The sequence below is a fragment of the Xyrauchen texanus genome, chromosome 30, assembly GCF_025860055.1.
Source record: "Xyrauchen texanus isolate HMW12.3.18 chromosome 30, RBS_HiC_50CHRs, whole genome shotgun sequence".
Classification (NCBI taxonomy): Eukaryota; Metazoa; Chordata; class Actinopteri; order Cypriniformes; family Catostomidae; genus Xyrauchen; species Xyrauchen texanus.
Genome location: NC_068305.1, coordinates 10242039 through 10266352, shown reverse-complemented (window position 1 = coordinate 10266352; position 24314 = coordinate 10242039). Strand labels below are relative to the sequence as shown.

Below are 24314 nucleotides of genomic sequence, written 5' to 3'. Positions count from 1 at the left end.
AGTTTACAGACGGGGTCTTTTACAAGTCGTGAAAAGAAAAAGTGGCAATCAAGCTCCCCTTTGTGTTAATGTCCAAAAATACCTGACATATAATCTAGTCTCGATGCAAATGTGTCTTTTGATGGTAATCTACGTATATCAGACCGTCTGTCTCCACTATTTCTGTTTCCTATGGGCTAATACAAACTCAAACATGGCAGACTACTGGATGTCAAGTAAAACTGTTGTTTTACTGCAGTTAGACAGTAAAAGACAGTGTAACCTATTATTACCCTTCTGTCAAGATTGTATGTGACTCTTAATGAACATCACATAGTGATCTTCCAAACTTCTTTGATAATAATATTTGCACTCCTTTAAGGCAGGTGCCTCTATATTAGTAAAGGAATATTCAGATTTTCAAGGGTCTATATTTGGGAAACACAGACTCGAGTAAATATTTAGAGAATGGGGTGGAGACATGAAATTCAAAGGCGGTGTTACCTCTTCTGGCATTTTGGGTGAGGCTTTCATATTCTTGGGTTCCAGTGCATCAAGGCTCAGTCCTCGGCCCTCTCCACGTTTTAATGACCGGTACATTGTGCGCTAGTCAGTATCACTTGCGCTGCTCAAACACGTTTCTCCTCTCTCTGTTTTAGGAGGCTCCGTGGAAAGTTCCGAATTGTTCTGAAGCTTTGTGTCATTTTGACACGAGATTTACAGCAGGATTCAAAATGCCGAAACCTGTAAGTATTCACCGAAGCTCACTGTTATTGTTGTTCAACTGTTAGACTGAAAAGTGTGTGTTTTGGTTTTATTTCTATGCATTGTTTTGAAATGTACTTTGTCTGATAGTAACCTAGTTTTATGTATCTTGACTTCTTGGGATACTTTCACTTCAAGCTAGTATGAAAGACACTTCTTTAAAGGTTGCCTTTCTTAAAAGAAAACTGATATTTTCACTTTACGTGAGACTAACTAGGGAATTCTGTCCATTCTTACTAAAAGCGACTTCTAAAAGGCAGACGTATTTATTTTAAGTCAGAGTTTGTCAGGTTTTGTTCTCATTTACGCCTGCTTTCTGGCTTGTTTGTCTCCAAGGGTTCAGGATGTGTGACTTCTATGCCGTTTCGATGGATCAGTTTGCGTTCATTATCAAACCACATCTCTCGGCTAAACTGGAACAGTTCAGTATTGAATGTTATCTGTGTTTGCTAGTAAAAACTCACTCCATTTTCCAGGCAGTGCTTTGAAAAGCAAATGCTGCCTGAAGCATGTGTTGTCCGTTTGTTTAGGATGGCTACACGGTTGTCAGGAGCTGTACAGAGGAAATGACATCATTGTGCTGCTTTCCTGTGAGCTGCCCTTTCATGCTGGGCCCTGAGCACTGCCGGCCCTTTGCTATGAATGTGTAGGCTTGTTCTTGGTGCCATGATCATGGTTTGGGTGGAAGCGGAACCGTTTTTGAGTTAGCCAAGACATACATTTAAAGACTTTTAATTGGAGATGGGATATCAATAGTGTTAGACCAATACAGGATATTTGCCCATTTTACCTACCAATAAACACATTCGCTTGGCCGATTAACAGAAATTGTTAATGGAATATTCCAGATTCAATACAAGTTAAGCTTAATCGACAACATGTTGCATAATGTTGATTGCCACAAAATAAAATAAGTTTGAATAATTTCTCCTTTATAAAGGAAAATAAATATTGTTGTCACAGTGAGGTACTTACAATGGAAGTGGATGGGGTTTAAAGGCAGAAATGTGAAGCTAATAATTTTATAAAAGCACTTGCATTAATTCTTCTGTTAAAACTTGTGGATTATTTGAGCTGTAGAGTTGTTTTAAGACGTTGTTTTGGTGACGGACTACTAAATTACCGGGATTGTTACATTTAAGGTTGCGTTACATTGTCATTACAACGAAGTTGAGCTTTTTGTGGTAATCAACATTATGCCACAAACGCTGTCAATTGAGCTCAACTTGTATTGAACCCGGAATATTCCTTTTAAACATTGTCCGTTCCAAAATCTGCCAGTTGAACTGTTAGTGGCTGTTTTTAAGGTATTTTTTCTTCTTCAAGTTTAAGCAAAATTGAGTAAATATTGTATAAGTGTAAGTTTTTTTTTGTGCACATCTGATTTGCTGATTTATGAATATCAGCATTTATTTCAACCATCGGCCATCCTACTTTCCAGAAATCAAAAAACCCATATCAGTCGACCAGTACTTAACAATTCAATTATTGGTTATTATTTGATTAATTAATACTATATAGATATCTAAAAGGATGTACTCTAAACACCTCAAAATATATTTTCCATCTTTTTAACTTGCTGTACGACTGGTTTACTTGAGATACTGCTCAACTTGGCACATGATCTCTCTTGGCACTTGCATCATTTCTTGATTGTCAGATCATACTGTACAGATATATGGAGTTATTAAGCCTAACTAAATTATTACTTAATGTGAGAAGACCAGGAAGTAAATGTTAGTTTTCAGTTTAAATGTATTTTTAGGGTTACCATGTGTTTCTAGATTTCTATACTGTGCCTTTATTATGCTCACTAAGCACTTTATTAGGAACACCAGTAGACTTACATATTCATGTGATTATCAAATTAGCCAATCATGTGGCAGCAGTGCAACATATTAAATCATGTGGATACTGGTCAGAAACTTGAGGTTAATATTCACATCAACCACAGGGCTCCAGACTGTGACTAAAATGGTTGATAATGCAGCCAAAAAATAATTGATTATGACAATAATTTAAAATCTAGTCGCCATTGGCGACAGTCGGGTTGTGTGGGTTCATATGCAGTTACATCAGATATTATCTTGTGAGTTATTTTATACATCTTTAGAGCCTGTACCATTGTGTCTTTTTGCCTCTTCATCCATTCTTTTTTTTGATGTGCTCACTGCACCATACGCAACTACAAACAGTACGAGAGTGTCATGCCAAATGACTCCTTTGAACCGGATCTTTCATGAATCACCCGAAAAGAAAGAGGGTTTGAATTCAGGAGCTCAGGTTAGCAGTTTGAATCAGATTCACTTTCTCAGAGAATCTCAGCCATTAGTGAGCTCACAACTGGGAGCACAGGCATTTCAATATAGGAGTCCCATTTTTATTTAGGGTTTAATTATAATTAAAAGTTCTGTATTGTGTACCACTTTTTTTTTTCTTCCAGTAATTATTAATTGAGATTGGAGTAGCACAATAAACTGCATCTGCAATTTCATTCAATTTGCACTCTTGTAGTCCCTGTGTCTAGACCATCTGGTAACTGTAAATAAAGACTAAGGCAATATTTTAAAACTATTTTAATTATTTATATGTGTATATATATATATATATATATATATGACACGCACACATCCAAAAATTTGGAATAATGTATAGATTTTGCTCTTATGGATAAAAATGTGTACTTTTATTCACCATAGTGGTATTCAGTTGATCACAATGTATAGTCAGGACATTAATAACGTGAAAAATGAATATTACAATTTGAAATAAAAATTCTGCACTTAAACTACTTCAAAGAGTTCTCATCAAAAAATCCTCCGTGTGCAGCAATGACAGCTTTGCAGGTCCTCTGCATTCTAGCTGTCAGTTTTTCCAGATACTCGTGTGACATTTCACCCCACACTTGCTGTAGCACTTGCCATAGATGTTTTCAGGTACTTCTCACACACCGTATAGTCTAGCTGATCCCACAAAAGCTCAATGGGGTTAAGATCCATAACACTCTTTTCCAATGAATGTGTTTTTCTTTTTGTTTTTCTGTTTGAAAAGGGGATTTTTCTTTGCAATTCTTCCCATAAGGCCTGCACCACTGAGTCTTCTCTTTACTGTTGTACATGAAACTGGTGTTGAGCAGGTAGAATTCAATGAAGCTGTCAGCTGAGGACATATGAGGTGTCAATTTCTCAAACTAGAGACTCTGATGTACTTGTCCTCTTGTTGACTTGTACATCTGACCTTCCAACAAGGACAAAGTCTTTGAAGACTGTAGTGTTCACCTTTGTATGAAATCTTCAGTTTTTTGGCAATTTCCTTCATTCCTCAAAACAATGATTGATTGACAAGTTTCTAGAGAAAGCAGTTTATTTATTTCTTTGCCATTTTTGACCTAATATTCACCTTAAGACATGCCAGTCTATTGCATGCTCTTGCTACTCAAAAACAAAGACAATGTTATGCTTCATATAACAAACCAAATAGCTTTCAGCAGTGTTTGATATAATGGCAAGTGATTTTCTGGTACCAAATTATCAATTTAGCATGATTACTCAAGGATAAGGTATTCGAATGATGGCTGCTGGAAATCGGTTCTGTCTAGATTTGATCAAAAACTTTTATTTTTAAATATTGATGGTGCTGTTTTTTTAATCAGTAATGACCTGCCTATACTTTGTGATCAGTTGAATGCCACTTTGGTGAATTAAAGTTCCAACTTCCTTCCGAAACAGCAAAATCTGTTCATTATTCCAAACTTTAAGAGACAAAAATTAAGAGACCACTGCAAAATGATCAGTTTCTCGGGATTTACTATTTATAGGTATGTGTTTGAGTAAAATGAACATTTTTAAACAACACAATACTTAAATATTTGGTGGAATAAACCTGATTTTCAGTCACAGCTTTCATGCGTCTTGGCATGATCTCTACCAGTCTATCATATTGCTGTTGGGTGACTTATGTGACTGCTGGCACAAAAATTCAAGCAGCTCTGCTTTGTTTGATGGCTTGTGGCAATCCATCTTCCTCTTGATCACATTCCAGAGCTTTTCAATGCGGTTCAGGTCTGGTTATTTGGCTGGTCATTACAGGGTCTTGATCCGGTGGTCTTCCATTCACACCTTGATTCACCTAGTTGTGTGTCATGGAGCATTGTCTTGCTGGGAAGAAAAAAAATCCTCAGAGTTGGGGGGAACATCAGAGCAGAAGAAAGCAAGTTTTCTTCCAGGATAAACTTGTACGTGGCTTGATTAATCCGTCCTTCACAAAAACGACAATGACATGTTGTCAGTAATTTATAGAATAAAAAAATAAAATACATTTTACTCGTCCACATATATATAATTAGTAAATCCAGAGAAACTGATAATTTTGCAGTGGTCTCTAATTTTTTCCAGAGCTGTATTTGAGATCAAGCTTTTGATACATTGGACAGTTGAGGGACGTGTACACAACTATTACAGAAGGTGCAAACTTTCATTAATGCTCAAACACAACACACTACTATATGCATACTTTATGTAAATATCTGTAATGTAGATTCTGAAGAGCAGTACTAAAAAAAAAAAAAAAAAGAAAAAAACTTTTCTCTTATATTTGTATAAATTATGAAAGGCATGTGAACATTTGAGACAAAAGGGAATGCAAACATAACTATATGTACTGTTTTAAACCTCAGAGCAATGGGTTATCAGCTGTCTTCCTTCGGCTTTCTATCTTGTTTGCAATCTAAATCCAGCCATTTTGTGAATTAGCTACTAAAAACAGCCATTTGGCTCCTTAATGTTTCAGTTTAGGAGCCATTGGCTCCCGAGTCATTTTTTAAAGTCTGGAGCCCTGAACCATCAAAATGGGGAAAAAATGTGATCTTGTGTTTTCGACCGTGGCATGATTGTTGGTGCCAGATGGGCTGGTTTGAGTATTTCTGTAAACTGCTGATCTCCTGGGATTTTAACACGCAACAGCCTTTTAGAGTTTAATCATAATTGTGCCAAAAAACATCTATCGAGAGGCAGTTCTGTGGACAACAATGCCTTGTTGATGAGAGAGGTCAACGGATAATGGCTTGACTGGTTCGAGCTGACAGAAGGGCTATGGTAACTCTGTACAATTGTAGTGAGCAGAATAGCATTTCAGAATGCACAACACCTCTAGCCTTGAGGTGGATGCGCTACAACAGCAGAAGACCACGTCCGGCATTTTATTATGAACCCTGTGGTCCTAATAAAATCCTCAGTAAATATGTATGTTTCCTGCCAGTTTCATAACATGTTTCAGGCATGTCTGAAATAAGCAGCTGAGGTTGTTTCCTCTGAGTCCCAAATCTTTATAATTTGTTCTTCTGAATAATTGATACCCAAACAATGTCTGATACGCCCTTTGGTGATGTAGCACAAAAGCTCATTGTGTTGAAATCAATCCTCATGTGCTCTATGGCTGTAGTTCATACCAGCTCAACAAAAGACTAAAAGAACCGTTCAAATGGGAACTTTAAGTGAAAGGCAATTCGAAAAGTTCATGTAACTCAAGACAATCAACTCTTTACAAAACCATTAGACCAAGCTTTTTGTCCCCTACTTAAGCACATGAAGGCAACATTTGCAGACCATACATTTACGCTGAGTTAATGGATGGTTTCTCTCCTGTTGCTTTAGCCCATTTTTTTATTAGGGAAAGAGGAGCATCAAGCTTATCGATTGGTCAGTTTTGTAGTCAGAATTTTTTATACTAGCCATTTATTGTCTGTAAATGTAAGTTGCTGTAGTAATAACAGGTTTTTAGACTACTGTCCTAAGTAAATCGCAAGCCACTTGGGCTGCTGTGATTGGCCAACTTGATTAAATTCTCAAATGAGAATTTAATGTTTTTAGTTGGTTGTGATTGCTTTAACCATCGTGCAACAGAGATTGTTTGGGCTAATGTTGTCTGTGGCCAAATTACACTAATCAGAACCTGAGCTCGGCATCTGTGCTAGACTTCGCCAGTGTATTACAGCCAAAAAAGTTTGTCTGGCAGCTAAAACCTTTATTTCTGCAAGCTGAGAGCAATGCACAAAATGTGGGACTCTATTGAAATGCAGCCTGATGCAGAAGGTGGATCACTGAGAGGATGTTCCTGAAAGAGACTCTTTGTTGTGCTGGGTAAATGGATACCCCTCCATCTCGCCCTCTTGGGCTAGTAGAATGCCAGTCTTTAAGCTGATCTCTTCACCACCAGATTTCAGATGCTCATAGCTGGCCACTGATGATCTGTGTTATTTAAACATTATTGTCAATGGAGGCTCAGTACCAAGTTGTTTAAATTAATTCTATATTTTATTTATCAATTAATTAACACCAAGCATGGGTGTACAAATTGGCCATGTGAATGTGATTGTGTGTTTAACTGGCTGTAAAGCTGCTATCACAGTGCTGTTTGCAGCGCTCAAGATCAGTCCCAGCAGTCCTCTATTTGTTCAGTACAGGAAGTTCTTTCCATATTATGAGTGCTGTGGTGCTCATTGTGCACTAGAACTGGTGACAGTCATCCTTATAAACAGTGTTTGGGAGTAAGTTACTAAAAGTAGCGATTCTACAACTTCATTTTTCAGTAGCATGATGGTAGCTCATACATTTTTGCAATAGTGTAGCTTTTCCAGTAAATAGTAGAGCCACAAAATGCTACATTTTGCACATTGTATTCCAAACGCATCAGTGGAACCGAGGAAGTTATCAAACTCACTCAACTAAACCATCCTCGCATGTGGTGCTGGGAAAATCATTGAAGTGAATCAGTTCGTTCAGACTGTTCATGTCAATGACCCAGTTAAAATAAGCAATTCACCTATATTTAGAGTTGTTTTTTTTTGGATGCGTCTTGTAAACACCGTCAAACCTAATTAGTTCCAAAAAGCATGCAAACCAATTGCCTTAAAAATCTAATAAACTTATTTGGCTCAAGTAAACTAAACGGAATTTATGTTAACTAGTTACAAGTAAACGTAACGCATCTGTGATTAAATTATCATATTTTTAAAACTGCTTTACGTATGATTTTTGGTCAAAAATGAACACATTGCCATTATTGATCAAGTACAAAAAGAATCCGTGTTCAAATCAATGCCCTTGCCTTACCCCGATTCAATTCGGTAAGTCTGTAAAAAAATTGTTTGTATTTTGAGCTGTCGGGTCAGATTTGGTGCAAAATCGCTGGCTTATGTCCTTCCACCTTGCATAATTACCTCAAGTCTGTTAACACAGGAAAGAAGTACCGGCTTTCAAACGTTCCAGCTGAGGACACTGTTCAGTTTAGTCAAACTCGCTCAGTTCAGAACAGCATCGCAGCAGGCTGAATGGATGTTTATCTGTTATCCGTTTGACTAAGTTGTTTACCTGCAATAATGCTTCGATACAGTATGCAGTGCTCTACAGTGCGAGTGTTTCACTCAGATTTGCCCCTAAAAATAGATATGTGCGAATAGGAAAAATTATTTACGAGCACCGTGTGCGAATAAAGATTACAAACGTAACCCCCCTTTTTAAGATATTTGTTTAAAAATTACAAACCCACATTCCACAAGCGGAGTTTTCTGTGATGACGCGGTTCAGCCAGAGAGAGAAAGGTGAACAATGGAAGTAGCGGTATAGGCGACATCGCATTTTATTTTAAGCGAAAAAGAGATGAGGAGGAGGAGGAATTAGGCGAGGGGGATTCGCAAGGTTCAACTAACGAAGTCTCTTCACTAGGTTTACCGGAGACGGCTAACGGATGCTGAGAGCAAAGCTACCGTGACCACAGCTGTCACTTCAACGTCCACTGTAGCCGGTGAAGGGAGAACATATAGATTCAGTGCAAATTGTCTCAAAATGTTCCCATGGCTAGAGTTCGAAAACGACGTCATGTTCTGCAAATATTGTAGAGGGCAGAAACCGGTGGGCATCTCGTCCTTCGTGTCAGGAAACCCACATCTGAAATAGTGATGGGTCATTTGCGAACGAGTCGGCTCTTGTAGGTGAACGTTGGGAGCCGGCTCGCATATCAGCATCTATTTATACAAATATTACAAAAAATTAAGATATGAATAATCAAAAGATTTAAAAATAACGAAAAAAACAAATAAAATAATATAGGCCTAAATGCTCAAGCGCACACATTAGTTCTGACTGTCTGCTCAGACTAAAAGCCTCACCTGTTGTTCCTGTCAATCACACACGCAGTGTCAACCAATGAACCAAAGATGCGTGAGGGAGGGCGGAGCCAACTTATGTTGTTCAGATTGTATTTGAATTGTTACATTTATATGCACTTTGTTATGTACATTTGAAAAGTTATACTTTAAATGCACACGTGAAATAACATCCTCCTTTTTTACATTTATTTCAATTTGTGGGATGCTGCAGTTTTGCAAATTATTTATTTTTCTTTGATATGGTGCATTATTCTATTATCAGTAGGCTACTGCCGCTACATACATGCATATTACGCAGTTTGCGTAGGGCATCAACTCCCTAGGGGGGCACCATCTTACCATAGGATGGCACCAGAAAGTCCACCGGCTGCCCTTACTCATTCGCTATACGTTATTCAAGGACCCGAAAGCAGTTGAGGAACACAGACAATCGCTTCACGCTCATATCACGTGTAGGGCATCGATTTGGGCAGCGGTGGCCCTGTCTATTATGCTGTTCGGACTGTATTCGTTTTGAATGGTTAGATTTATATGCACTTTGTTTATATACAATAAGTTATACTTTAAATCAGTGGTTCTCAACCTTTTTTGAACAAACGCCCCCCTGACCTCTTCATGATCCTCTTAACGCCCCCTAAAATGCAAAATGCAAAAACACATGGATTGTTTGAAAGGTATTGCAAATGTATTTAGAAATTCAAACAAATTCAGGCTCACACACAAATTTTTTTAAGATGAACCAATCACGTGAACAATAACGTAACTAACCTAAATGGCCAATGAAAAAGCAGCGGTCGTTCGCACACTCAATATATACTAGGCTTCAAATTTGAATAGCCTACGAACGGTCATTTGATTTCAAAGACGACAACAGCTCGGCCACCTGAACTGAACCGAAGAAAAAACAACGTCAAAAACAGCCACTTTTTTTTTATTAATTATGGTCATTAGTGTGAGCCCTGAGCACTAATTATGCGCCTAATTATGTATTCCGCGTTATGTACAGAAAAAGCCGGTGAAAGCGCCTCTATTTTGCGCTGAAAATTCTCCGCCTCTTAAAAGCATGTGTAACTTAGGAAGCGGCTCTCCTGGCATATCCTCCTGGTGAAGTAGCAGCAGTAATCCGAGCAAGACGAAGACATAGGCTAAGGAGAAGAGCTGAAAAGATTTTTGCGCAGGCCGCCTGTTGAGTACCTCTGAGTAACGCCCCCATTTGTGCCTGAGCGCCCCCCTCTCTGCTGCCTCGTTCACACCGCCCCCCAACACTGTCCAAACGCCCCCTAGGGGGCGGTACCGCCCCCGCTGAGAAACGCTGCTTTAAATGCAAAACTTTAATATAAAGTTTACGAAGACTTCTGAAATTGATTTGTTATTGTTATATTGCATATTTAAGCATTTTATTTTCATGTTTAAGAAAGTATATCTTATCCCCATCATTATTGCTTGTTTTATGTTTTTAGTTTACAGTGTTATTACAGTTTCACTTGCATTAGCCTCAATTTAGTAGTTGATAATTTTGAGTTGGTATTTCTTGAAGAAAGGAATTCTAACATTAAACAAAGGCAATCGGAGTAAACTCAAAATACAGTTTTTAAATGATTGTTATTTATTGAAGCAAAAAAGTTATCCAATACCAACTGGGCTTGTGTGGAAAAAGTATCTGCCCCTTAGTTACAAAATCCCCAAATCTATGAAACCGCAATGATAATGGGTTTCCGCTGGACTAGACACACCCAGGCCTGATTTCTGCCAGCCCTGTTCAATCATATCAACACCTAAATAGAACTTTTTCAGCAGCATGAAGTTGGCTAAAAGGTCTCACACAGTAGCACACTATGACAAGGTCAAAAGAAATTCCAGAAATGATGAAGAAAAAGTGATTGAAATATATCAGTCTGGGATGGGTTACAAAGCTATTTCAAAGGCTCTGGGACTCCACCCCCAAAAACAAAAAAACACTCAGTGAGAGCCATTATCTCCAAAACTTGGCACATGAGAGAACATTCCCAGAATTGGCCGACCTTCCAAAATTCCTCCAATAGCACAGCGACAGTTCATCCATTAAGTCATAATAAAGCCATGGACAACATCCAAGGAACTGCAGGCCTGTCTCTGATCAATAAACTTCAATGTTCATGACTCTACTATCAGAAAGATACTGGCCAGAAATTCCATCCATGGAAGCGTTGATAGGCGAAAACCACTGCTAACCCAGAATAACATTATCGCTTGTCTGAATTTGCCAAAACACACCTTGATGATCCTCAAACCTGTTGGGAGAAAGTTCTGTGAACTGATGAGTCGAAAGAGAAACTATTTGGAAAACCGGTGTCACGTTACATCTGCTGAAAATCAAACAGAATTCCATTAAGAACTTCATACCTGCGGTCAAGCATGGTGGTGGTAGTGTGATGTTTGGGGATGCTTTGCTGCTTCAGGACCAGGGTGACTTGCAATAATTAAGGGAAACATGAATTCTGCTCTCTAACCGAAAATCGTAAAGGAGACCATCTGGTCATCAGTCCGTGGGTTGTAGCTCAAGCACAACTGGATTATGTTGAATACAATGAGCCAAAGCATAGGAGTGAGTCCACCTCTGAATGGCTCAAAAGAACCAAGGAGTGGTCTAGTCAAAGTCCTGACTTGAACCCGATTGAGATGCTGTGGCAGGACCTTAAATGGGCAGTTCAGTTTTCAATAAAATATTTATTTAATTTGTGCTTTTTTTTCCTCTATATTTTGACTTGGTTAAATTAAAATAGGGTGTTTTCTAGTTTAATTTTTATATTTAGTCCTAATGTACAGTATATGCTCAACAAATGTTGTCACCCTTATAGTTCAATATCACCCTAATTAAAAATCATCTGATTAGATCCAGATCCAGAGAAAATATATTCTTCATTGTAGTTAGCTACTTTTTGTTAGTTACTTGTATTGTAACACATTTCTTTAAAAGAGCAGATTGAATGTAGTTTGTTATGAGAAGCTTGTAGCTTAGTTTCAGAATAGCTTCCCCAACACTGCTTATAAACCCAAATAACAGTATGGTTGTATATGTTAACATTAGTTAATGCCATAATGAAAATGGAATTAACGTGTAACCAATAATTAGTCTTTGTTAATGTTTTTCTACATATACAACTACATTTGAACATTACAGTTGTATGCATTTGCAATAGTTATTGTAAAATGAATTAACATGACTGTAACAATGAACAGTATTATATTCAGAAATGACAAACCAAGAATGATAAATTCTGTAAAAATTGTTAGTTCATGATACCTATTGCATTAATTAATCTTTAGCATATAGGACCTGTCTGTAAAGTCTCAACATAAGTTTACAAATCTATATTTATTATCCATTTACTTGCATAAGATTACATATTAAGGACTGATCTGGTGTGACTGAGTTATGCATAGGTTAGTTATTGCATAGCGGGGAATTTAATATTTTTTGTAAGTTACATAATTACAATTATTTTTAACTTCTCAGACAGTGCCCACACCCAGTATGTTGAGTTTTGTGATTCTCCACCAACAGTCAACACTCTTTCTTTTTGTTCAGCCACCTTAATTTCCTTACTTTTGTTCATCAGTGCTCATAGATATCACATGAATATGAATCACTGAATAAGTTTTGTGCTTTGTTCAAGCTTAAATGGGTTTTGTTTTCTTTTCCTGGGTGAGTTAAATTAAATGCTCTCTCTTCCTGACGTATTTTTATTGGTTTTCGCAAATAATGCCATTGTTCCTCGATTCTATGAGACTGTTGTCTGTTCTTTGGGAGGAAAAGCCTCCGTTTCATGTCCCCTGGGAAATTGTTTAAAAAAGACTTTATTTTTACCTAAAATGGTGCATATTTGATTGAAGAATAGATGGATTGTAGACGGCCTTTTTTCTTGTTTACTTGGTCAGGTCAAACATTTACTCTAGATTGGCATTTCCCCTTTCTCAAATAGTGGCTGAAGCACATTGTTCTTCGCAGCCACTCCTGCGTTTCCCCCCTAACAGACTTACAAGTGGTCTCTTTTAAACCATGTGTTTGTGTTTGAACGACGAATGCACCTGCTACACAATCCAATTTGAGTTATCAATATAGGTTGTTGTTAATACCTTCGTCAATGGGACACTTATGAACTCTTTTTGTCAACATGCCTGTGATAGTCTTATCATTGCAGGATTTTTATTGCCTTTGCCTAACTAAGATTTCCAGTCTTATCAGATAGGATGTTTGCTACTGTAAAATGTTAACTTCTGTAGCTCAATTGGCAGAGCATGGCGTGGCCGAGGTAACCGGTTTGATTCCCAGGGAACAGACTGTTGATAACTAGTGTACCTTGACGGCAAAATAATTTGCTTTGGATTCACACCAAAAATGAAAATTCTGTAATTCATTCACCCTAAAATGGTTTCAAACCTGTATTACTTTCTTTCTTCTGTGGAATGCAAAAGATGTTGGGCAATATGTTGTCCTCAGTCAATATTCAACCATTAAACTATCCCTTTAAATGGAAATGGAAACGGTTAAATAGTTGTAACCATATTGGCTACAATGAATGGCAGTTTTCTTCTGACACCTGTGGTTATTAATACATTTCTCTTTTTCTCTTTAAAGCTAAATGTTCGCGTCACTACAATGGACGCTGAGCTGGAGTTTGCCGTTCAGCCCAGCACAACTGGAAAGCAGCTCTTTGACCAGGTCTGCACAACTACACACACTGCTACACAACTGAATTATCACGCATGGGTTAGGGTCGGGTCATGTGCTAGAATGCTATCTGGTGGTTTCATTTGGTTAAATGAATGCTACATTGTACATAAAAGAGAGGGAAGGGAGATAAAGGGTGTTGGCTGAACCCGTTGAAAAGCCTTGTTGCATTTGTGGAGCTACTAATTGACTGGTTGGAAATCCATTTTATCTAAAGTTTTTCAATGATTTTGTGAATTGAAATAAAATTTGAAGTATTGTTCAAGAGAAAACTTGTCAACAAATAGTCATTTAAATGCTACATAAAGTTTGTTGATGGTTAGTAGAGAATTATTTCCAGTTGCTGTAAGATTGGAGTAGCTGTAGTGTAAAATAAACTCAAAGCTGTAAGCCACAAGATGCCGTAGTTAATGTGATTTTTACCGTGGGAGTTCTTAAGCACAGGATGCAGCAGATTGCCTAAAATCCCCTTAAAATCCTGGTGGCGACAGCAAAAAGATTAAAGACCCCAATATTCAACAAATAATTATATATATTTTTAAATAGAATAATAATCACAAATAATTATTCTGCTAAGTAATAATGTTCATTTTGGACAGTAAGTGGTTGATTCTCATGAAACCTGTCAAGAAAATACCCTGTTCCTATTTTACTCCAAAATCAAAAGAAATATTTTAAGATGCATACTTTAAATTGCATATAGAAAATAAAGCTTATTTTAGGGTCATTTAGATTTCTTGCACTGTGACAATATTTTTATTTCAGTTACTGACATTTTACACACCATTAATATAGAAATGAGTTGAGACACAGTTGGTCACAGGTGTGCGTGTATTGCACACTGACTGTTTTGCAATGACTTTGTTTTAAACAAAACTTTTAGTAATGCAGTTAGTAATGTTTTTTCCCAAGAAAGTTTCAATTTTGCCTGAAACCAGAATCAGAAAGTGGGATTTGGTTGTACTCCTCTGATTCTCTTAAAATAGACAATCAATTTTACCACACCCCTATAAATTCCAGTTGTGTTTACAGACATTGTATACTGAACATCTGTAATTCATCAATGTAATCCCTCGATGACTGCATCCCATTCTCTTGCCAAATTCCCTTAATCTTAAATAAATTTGTCTCTCTCAGCTAATGCAGATAGTAAAAGAAGTTTTAAAGAATTGTAAACAGTTATTCAAAGACATTTTATAAGGTAAATCAAGACATATAAAAGAGCATTTTACATGTGTTTTCATAGTCAAAATGCCTGTCATGGTGGGCTTGGGTAACTTGGTGAGTAAAGACGCTGACTACCGTTCCTGGAGTCGTGAGTTTGAATCCAGGGCATGCTGAGTGACTCCAGCCAGGTCTCCTAAGCAACCAAATTGGCCCGATTGCTAGGGAGGGTAGAGTCACATGAGGTAACTTCCTCGAGGTCACTATAATGTGGTTCTCGTTTTCGGTGGGGCACGTGGTGAGTTGTGCATGGATGGCGCGGAGAATAGCGTGAAGCCTCCACACACGCCATGTCTCCACTGTAACGCGCTCAAGTCACGTGATAAGATGCACAAGTTGATTTGTCTCGGACACGGAAGCAACTGAGATTCATCCTCTGCCATCCAGATTGAGTCATTACGCCACCACGAGGAATTTGAGCATTCAGGGAATTGGGCATTCCAGATTGGGAAGAAAAAGGGGAGAAAAAATTAATAAAAAAATAAATGCCTGTCATACAATCTGAAGCAGGAGGGTAAATAAGAAAGTCAATGTAATTTAAAATCTATAAACATGATCTGTGTAACTAATGTTAATTAATTGTGTTATTTCTGTGCCACTAGTGTCACCAAATGGAATTGCAAAAAATGAATGATTGTTTTCAAACCGATTTTACAAACACTCTCCCTTCTGCTATTGGTCAGCAAACCAATTGTCCCAACCCAAACTCACTCCAAAAAGCCCAACAGTTGGGTTCTGGATGTAAAAATTACATTTGTTTTTTTTTCCATGGACGAATTGGTTTTTAACTATAACGAATTATCATTTTAAAGACAGACCTACCATGAGCAGTGAGTTAGTTATTCAATGGTATATGCTCTTGTTGAAGCCATCAGTCCACGTTATTTCAACTTCATTTGGGAAAAGCATATTGAATTGCGGAATTCCTGTGAAGAATTACACCAACCATGAGGCTGAACAGAGATCCACCAATCAGAGAATCGCTCTCTCTTCACTCTAAAACTGCTTAAATATTCTATACTTTTAATCAACAACTTTATATCAATAGTTTTATATTTTTCCATAGTTTTTAATCGGATTACATCATTCCCAGTGCTTCAGGGGATTGTAGTTCTTTCCTTCATACATGGTCTTTTATCTGTGTGCTAACTCAATTTTGACAAAATGTGTACTGTAGTTACTGCAGTTTAATTGTCTCTGCATATTAAACTGGGATTGGAGAAAGTAGTTAAACACCAAAAAACTAGATGCATCATCTTTAAGGACCACGCAAGTAAAAACTCTGACAATTCGTTGGGAAACTGTCTGTCAGTAGAGCCAATGCCTATGACCTAATTTAATTACTGGCTTGGTGGCATGGGATAATCCCCTGCAAATAGCAGGACAGACAAACACACACTTAGAGTAAGCCTCTCAGGATGGGGTTTTCTTTTTTAGGAGCATATCCCTTGATGGATGACTCATTGACCATTACATTGGGCTCATTGACTGCCATGAATGTGGAAACATTGCATAATGGTTGTGGTTTGCATCCCTTCAGTTTGGAGCATCTACAGATTCTCTCTGATCACACTTTAAACTTTTTTTAGTTTTCCCTCAGAGAACACACAGCTGAAACTGTCTCCTTCAGTGCGAGTGCTCTTAAAGGGCCAGTCATGAATTCTGCATGGCAAACAGCACAGATATGAGAGATGTGCACTGAACACCTCTGGACGTAATGCTGGCATGCTGACTTGCATGCATAACAATCTATTGCATTTCAAGTTGGGCTGCTCGATTATGGCAAAAATCATAATCACAATTATTTTGGTCAATATTGAGATCAAGATTACTCATTGTCTTTGGAAACATCATGCATTGATTGAACTTTATAAAAAACTTTGTGTTTTTAACAGTGCATTTCCTTGAATTTTAAATGTAAATTACACTGGGTAGGGGAGGAGGCTATTGTCATATTATACTTATTTTATATTACGTACAGTCGAACAAAGAAAAAGCCTCCATCACCATCATTTACAGCAGGGGTGCTCACACTTCTATGTAATGAGATACTTTTCATCATGTTATTGCAGCAAGATCTGCCATGTACAATAAAGGCTATACATTATCAAAATACCAAAATTTCAGTAGTCTGTAGTGAAATTTGGCGATTCTGAATACTGGCTTCAAAACCACAACAAATAATAACACTAACTAATATGTTAGTTATGGAAGAATGGCTTTTAAGTAATTATTAAAGACTAGTAAACAGTCATTGATAAAATAACAATAAAAAAACCAGCAATGAATAGAAATAGATTAAAAATGATAGAGAAAAAAAAAATACAAATTAAAAAAATTCCATGCTTTTTTAACAGCAGTAGGCTATCAAGTATTCAAGGAAACATTCAGAATGAAATGCAACAGAAAACTACTCCTGGCTTCACTGTATGATACTACATTAATACTTTTTAAAGCTTCTAAAGTTACCCGGTCAAAGTGAGTTTTCTTGTTGTGGTTGTTTAATTATTATAATAACATACTAGACGGCAGCAGGTCTATTAGCTTACATTTATATTTACAAATCCAACATTTTAATACAAATCCACTTTTATCTCCACTGTTTATGTTCACTATAGACATCACTCTGTTTACATGAATACCTCACCAAGACGGGCATTTTGGCAGAATTTTTAAAGTTCAGGCATTTTCGGAACGCGCATGTTCAGCGCACACACACACACACACCGCCACCTGCCAATTAAACAGCTGTTACTAGATAATTTGCGAATTTTAAAAATATGTGCTCTAGATTACATTCAACAGCAGAATAAAGGCCCAAACATACTTAACACAAGTACGCGAACACAGACACATCTTGCTACGCAAGCTCGATTCCACACGTCATTGCGTAGGGCAATGTGCAGCACTCAATTCCCAATGCAAGTATGGGCATGATCAGATTTTCTGTTTTCAGTCAACATCTGTCATGGCAGAGCAGCAACTTACTGAACAATTTATACAAACATATATATGACACCCCCCTCGTCCCCTCTCCATTTGAATAAAATGGCGATTGAAAATGCTTGGCAAGAAATTGCAGTTTCCCTAAATTCTTATAATGATACTGTAAGGAGAAAATGGAAACCACTACGGGACCGATTTGTCTGAGCTAGGAAGAAATGGAAAGGCATCCGCAGCGATTTTTGACTTCATAAAACACCGGACCACAGAGTAAAATTTGTGATTCGGTAGTGTTGTTTAAATGTGACTGATCATAAGGACGTTTTATCATTGTTATTAAAAGCAAACTTCAATGAATACCACTTATATGAATGCAAATTACTATTACCAAGATACATTTTAGAGGCATGGAATAGTGCTGAAGACTCAATGAAGTTTTCTTCAAATTGCTTCCTTAAAAATATCCTCACTGCCTCTGACCAATAGTGACCCTAGTTAATCCTTTGCTAAGCTCCACCTGCTTTGATAACTTGCTTGCTGTTGACACATTTTACAGGACATCCCATATGAATGAATTGGATAAATTGGATTTCCCATTAATTTGCTTATAATGTGGTAAAACATTTGTATTTTATTAATATTCGTATGTGTGCTAGAATGGAGTGTGACTGTGCAAAGCATTTTGATCTGCTGTTTTTTCTTTAAAGAACTGTTAAATTATGTAGAAACATGATTTAAAACTGTGGAGATTGCCTGTTTAGAATCCAGGCAAACAAGGGAGTTATCACAGTCAATTGAAAAGATAAACGTATCAATCATTAACTACAGCAATCAGCAATTACAAATGATAACATTGTAAGTGAACAGAACTGATCCTAATGTTTTTACATCACACTCACTATGGTACTGTGAACTCTTTAGTTACTATCGCCTTACTATCATTTTAATTGATGTGTAAATAGATTAATGTTGGTTACTAATTTAACTTGGTGCAAATGTAGATGTCCTTACTGAAGTCTTAGTCTATCTTCATAATCCAGACTGTGCTCTGGAAAATCGAAAACAAAATACTGTATGTATTAGGGATGTAATGGTTCTTGGTAAAAGACCCAAACTGTTTGGTTTGCCACCCACGGTTCAGTAAGCATTGGCACCGTGGTTCACCAAGTTTAATGACGCATCTGGTGCACAAGGTTTGGCGAAGAAAACAAAGCGTCAAATAAAACCTCTGCTAATGCTCCTGTATGGCTCTGTAGATGGACGCACTCTGCCTGTGTTTCACACAGATGACATCTCTGTTCTGCACGCATTGTGTGTAGTTGAAAACGGCAAGCCGAGAAAACGAGCCGCTGATAGAGAAGCCCCCTGCGAGGGTTTAAAATGGGCAAGCGAGTTCTTCTTGTTTCCTCGCACAGCTGTTATTGATCATGCACATAAGAGTCAATAATGGCTTTAATTTAATTATAATGCCATTTATAGTAATACAGTTGAAGTCAGAAGTTTACATACACCTTAGCCAAATCCTAGAAAACATTAACTGTCTTAGGTCAGTTGGAAGACCCATTTGTGACCAAGCTTTAACTTCCTGGCTGATGTCTTGAGATGTTGCTTCAATATATCCACATCATTTTCCTTCCTCATGATGTCATCTATTTTGTGAAGTGCACCAGTCCCTCCTGCAGCAAAGCACCCCAACAACATGATGCTGCCACCCCCATGCTTCACATTTAGGATGGTGTTCTTTGGCTTGCAAACCCCACCCTTTTTACTTCAAACATAACAATGGTCATTATGGCCAAACAGTTAAATTTTTTCATCAGACCAGAGGACATTTCTCAAAGTAAGTGTCCCCATGTGCACTTGTGAACTGTAGTGTTGCTTTTTTATGTTTGTTTTGGAGCAGTGGATTCTTCCTTGCTGAGCAGCCTTTCAGGTTATTTTTCGATATAGGACTTGCTTTACTGTGGATATAGATACTTGTCTACCTGTTTCCTCCAGCATCATCACAAGGTCATTTTCTGTTCTGGGATTGATTTGCACTTTTCACACCAAACTACGTTCATCTGTAGGAGACAGATTGCAACGTCCTCCTGAGTGGTATGATAGCTGTGTGGTCCCATGCTGTTTATACTTGCTTAATATTGTTTGTACAGATGAACGTGGTACCTTCAGGTATTTGGAAATTGCTCCTAAGGATGAACATGACTTGTGGAGGTCCACAATTTCTTTTTCTGAGGCTCGGAGTTTGAAGGTAGGCCTTAAAGTACATCCACAGGTACACCTCCAATTGACTCCAAATAGTTCATTAGCCTATCAGAAGCTAATTGTCTGAAGGCTTGACTTAATTTTCTGGAATTTTCCAAGTTGCTTAAAGGCACAGTTAACTTGGTGTATGTAAACTTCTGACCCACTGGAATTGTGATAGTCAATTAAAAGTGAAACAACCTGTCTGTAAACAATTGTTGGAAGAATTACTGATGTCATGCACAAAGTAGATGTCTTAAACGACTTGCCAAAACTATAGTTTGCTACTTTGAAATCTGTGGAGTGGTTGAAAAATGTGTTTTAATGACCTAAGTGTATGTGATCTAATCAGAATGAGCTTTATTGCCAAGTATGCTTACACATACAAGGGATTTGCCTTTTGTGACAGAAACTTCCAGTGCACAAAAAATACAACAACAAGACAGAGATGATAAAAATTAGGGATGCACCAATCTGATACCTGGATTGGTATCTGCTCCAATACTGAGGTTTTTAGATGGATCGGGTATAGGTCCGAGCCCGATCTAAATCCAATACTGTGTGTTTGTCATGTTCGTTCCTGTCAAGTTCCAAAAATGACATAAAAGAACCATACAAACACCATTTGAAGTAGTTAATATGACTCGTGCACTTTATTCAAAGACACTTGAAGATGTGTGAAAGCTCTGTGAAGCACAAAAGGCTGTAAATATATGTAATATGCATGTGCAGCACCAGCGCACTATTGAATGCCGCTGTTTACACACACACTCGCGCATATTTTTAGCATTGCACAATATGAGCGCTACTCACGAACAACATCTCAGATGTAGATGCTCAATAGGTCTGTTCACTTATAACATGCATTTAGCGCAGTGCCGGAGATGCATTTTACTAGAATTTGAATAAGAAGCTAATTAAACTACTGTGAACTTGCTTACAAACATAAAACCCAGAGGGTTTTTAAAGTTAAAGGTGCATGATTTAAATATATTACCATTGTATTTAAAATCTATAAGTTATTATTATTAATAATAATAATAATAATAATAATGTATTATTATTATTATTATTATTATTATTATTATTATTTGTTTACAAATTATGACTATATTTATGTTTAATGGGTTCCAAAAAATAACTGTGAATTAAAAGTGAACTGATATCTTAAAACTAAGTAAAAAACAAAAACTGCCGCCTTTTCTACTGAACAGTTAGACTGGAATTACTGTTCCAGTATTACTGAATTTTGCTGCAGCATTATCCAATAGACTTTTTAACAATAAAGTTTTTCTTAATGGTTTGTACATTTTATATTGAAATAATGTGTAGTTAAAGGTTTGTGTTTCTTAACATATAATTGGCATCACTCTGTGAGGTAAAGATATTCTAAACTGATTATGGAAAAAATAACACTAGTATCGGATCTTTATCAGCTGATACTGCGATTTCAGATATTGGAATCCGATCGGAAGAGAAAAAGTGGTATCGGTGCATCCCTAATAAAAATAAAAGCGCTCTCTCTCTCATATATATATATATCTCTCTCCATCCTGCCCCTCTTCGCATGCACTGTGTGAGAGATGTCTGACAAATCTTCTGTAAGGTATAGGCATAGAGACGGTAGAAGTGTTTTAAAGTTGCCAATGCAGTATATTTTCCATTACAAAGTATTTTACACAACCAGATTAAACATGTTCTAACAAACTCTAGTCTGCTGTCAAAAGCAACTCCTCACATGACCATAAAATGATGCTTCATCACACTTATAGTACAATAAAAAAATGCTTTTTAATACACTACAACAGGTGTAATGTTTTACTCTGACTAAAAGCTGTTTATTTTTGCACAGCATAGTTACAGATGTTATGAACAGATGTGGCTTGTCATGTTTCTCTAATGAAAAGAATATGAGAAACGCTTACATACGATTATTAAAAGCAAATTCTTCTGTTTTTAAACAAGTCCAAAAAAACAGTGATACGATGTGTACATTCTCTGTAATCTTCACAGAGCGCGTTTGACATCTGAACCAGTGAATGGAGGCGGGGCGCTGCTCCCGCTTAATGTGGATTTTTTCTTTTATCAACAACTCTATTTTGACCCGGTGTGACCTCTAGTCAGGTGCGACTTTATTACCGGAAAATACAGTAAATAAATTAATAAAGATTTATTTGCTTTGCTGTTAATTTGCTAGAACAAATCTACAAATTGGAAAAGACACATTTGTTGTTTTTTCATTATCCAATAAGCATTCTTGGCATCTGTGACCTCATTATACAGTGTAACTATGTTACTTGCATTTTTTTTGCATAGCCAAATTTCAAACATTACGAGTTCATGCTACCGAGACAGCTGGGAACATTCGAAGAAGCATAAAGAAAGATAAGCCAAGTCTAATTGATGCTAGCAAAGCTAGCTAGCTAACGGTAGCAATCTACCTCTTACATCATTCCATTCAACTCAGAAAGTTACTATATTTAAGAAAAGACCAAGAAAAGTGAAAACTTAAGGATTGAGTAATTGTTTGATATATTCTGTACTTTATGATGGTTTCTAGGGGAAGAGTCATCCAGAAAACATGATGATATGCTTGCACAAATCTTAGTTTTGTTTTGGGTGCATTTGTAAAATTTGGAAAAGATGATTAAGTTGATTTCAGCTCCTTAGTGTTTGTTTGTATTTGTTTGCTCATAGAAAACAAAAGAAAATTCACACACATACAATTCACCTCTTTAATGCCTTTTGATTATTTTTATCAAGACATTTCTCATGGTACACTGTATACACACACATATATGGTAATAAAAGTGGCTAATTGTTTTCTGTGGGTGTTTTTTATGGGAATGTGGATCTTTCAGATCAATTTGAGGAGTGCCTATGGTTTGTATTTTCAACGTTTTATCGCAAGTGTGTCATGCAGTGTGGGACTAGCTCTGGTCTCGGTCTCTGTCTCGCCCTGCCTTAATCTTAGTCTCGACTTGGGCTCAAAGTCTTGTTCTCTATACACTCTGGTCTTGGTCTTGACTTGGTCTCTGTTTAGGTGGTCTTGACTACAACACTGGTCAGGACATTACTGATGTAAAAAAACAGCACCATCACTATTTGAAAAAAGTAATTTTTGATCAAATTTAGAAAGACCCCATTTCCAGCAGCCATCATTCCAACACCTCATCCTTGAGTATTTATGCTAAATTGCTAATTTGGTACTAGAAAATCACTTGCCATTATATCAAACATATGGTCTTCAAAGACAAAGGACAACTGGCTCTAACAAGGACAGAAAGAGATGTGGAAGACCAGACTAAACTAAAAAAGAGAAGTACATCAGAGTCTCTAGTTTGAGAAATAGACGTCTCATATGTCCTCAGCAGACAGATTCATTGAATTCTACCCGCTCAACACCAGTTTCATGTACAACAGTAAAGAGTGGTGCAGGCCTTATGGGAAGAATTGCAAAGAAAGTCACTTTTGAAACCAAAAAAGAAAAGGTTAGAGTGGGCAATAAAACAGACATTGGACAACAAATAATTGGAAAAGAGTGTTATGGATCTTAACCCCATTGGGCTTTTGTGGGATCAGCTAGACTGTAAGGTGCGTGAGAAGTGCCCGTCAAAATGGCTAGAATGCCAAGGATCTGCAAAGCTGTCATTGCTGCATGAGGATTTTTTTGATGATAACTCTTTGAAGTAGTTTAAGAAGTTCTTCACATTTTTTGTAGTAATTTTACACTATTATTGTCCTGACTATATAATCTGATCTGTTGAGTGCCACTTTGGTAAATAAAAGTACCAGTTTCTTTCCATAAGAGCAAAATCTGTACATTATCCCAAACGTATGTGTGTGTGTGCATGCGCGCAAATACAAATGTGTTCTATACAGTGCAAGGGAATATAATGGCAGAAGAGGTTGGATAAATATAATTAGACAAAGCTGTTTATTGCACATGATTATTTTTCAATGGGCAGTTTTAACTGTTCATGACATGGATAGCCTGAGGGGAAAAAAAAAACTGTTCTTGTGCCTGACTGTTCTGGTGCTCTGGTTAACCATGGTTTTATAACAGTAATACTGTAGTTTTCCATATAGTAACCACGGTTTTACTAATATATTGTAACCATTACAGTAACCATGTTGATTTTGTGGTTACTTTGATTTTACTACAAATACCATGGTAAAATTGGTTGCTGTTGTAAAATCATGATTTTTATTAAGGGCAAAAGTGTTTATCAAATAGAGGATTCTTTGGATTTGGCTGTAATGTGTTTTTTTTTTTTTTTCTGA

The 24314-nt window shown here is 37.1% G+C and overlaps 1 protein-coding gene across 1 annotated transcript in view; it reads left to right on the top strand.

Annotated features, from left to right (window-relative positions):
* The window catches only part of LOC127624069 (ezrin-like), a 53304-nt gene that overhangs the window by 318 nt on the left and 28672 nt on the right, over nucleotides 1-24314 (top strand). Inside the window, exons 2-3 of the mRNA XM_052098702.1 lie at nucleotides 639-725; nucleotides 13527-13610. Coding sequence (XP_051954662.1) covers nucleotides 714-725; nucleotides 13527-13610 — 96 coding nt within the window. The 5' untranslated portion in view covers nucleotides 639-713. The remainder of the gene's footprint in view (nucleotides 1-638; nucleotides 726-13526; nucleotides 13611-24314) is intronic.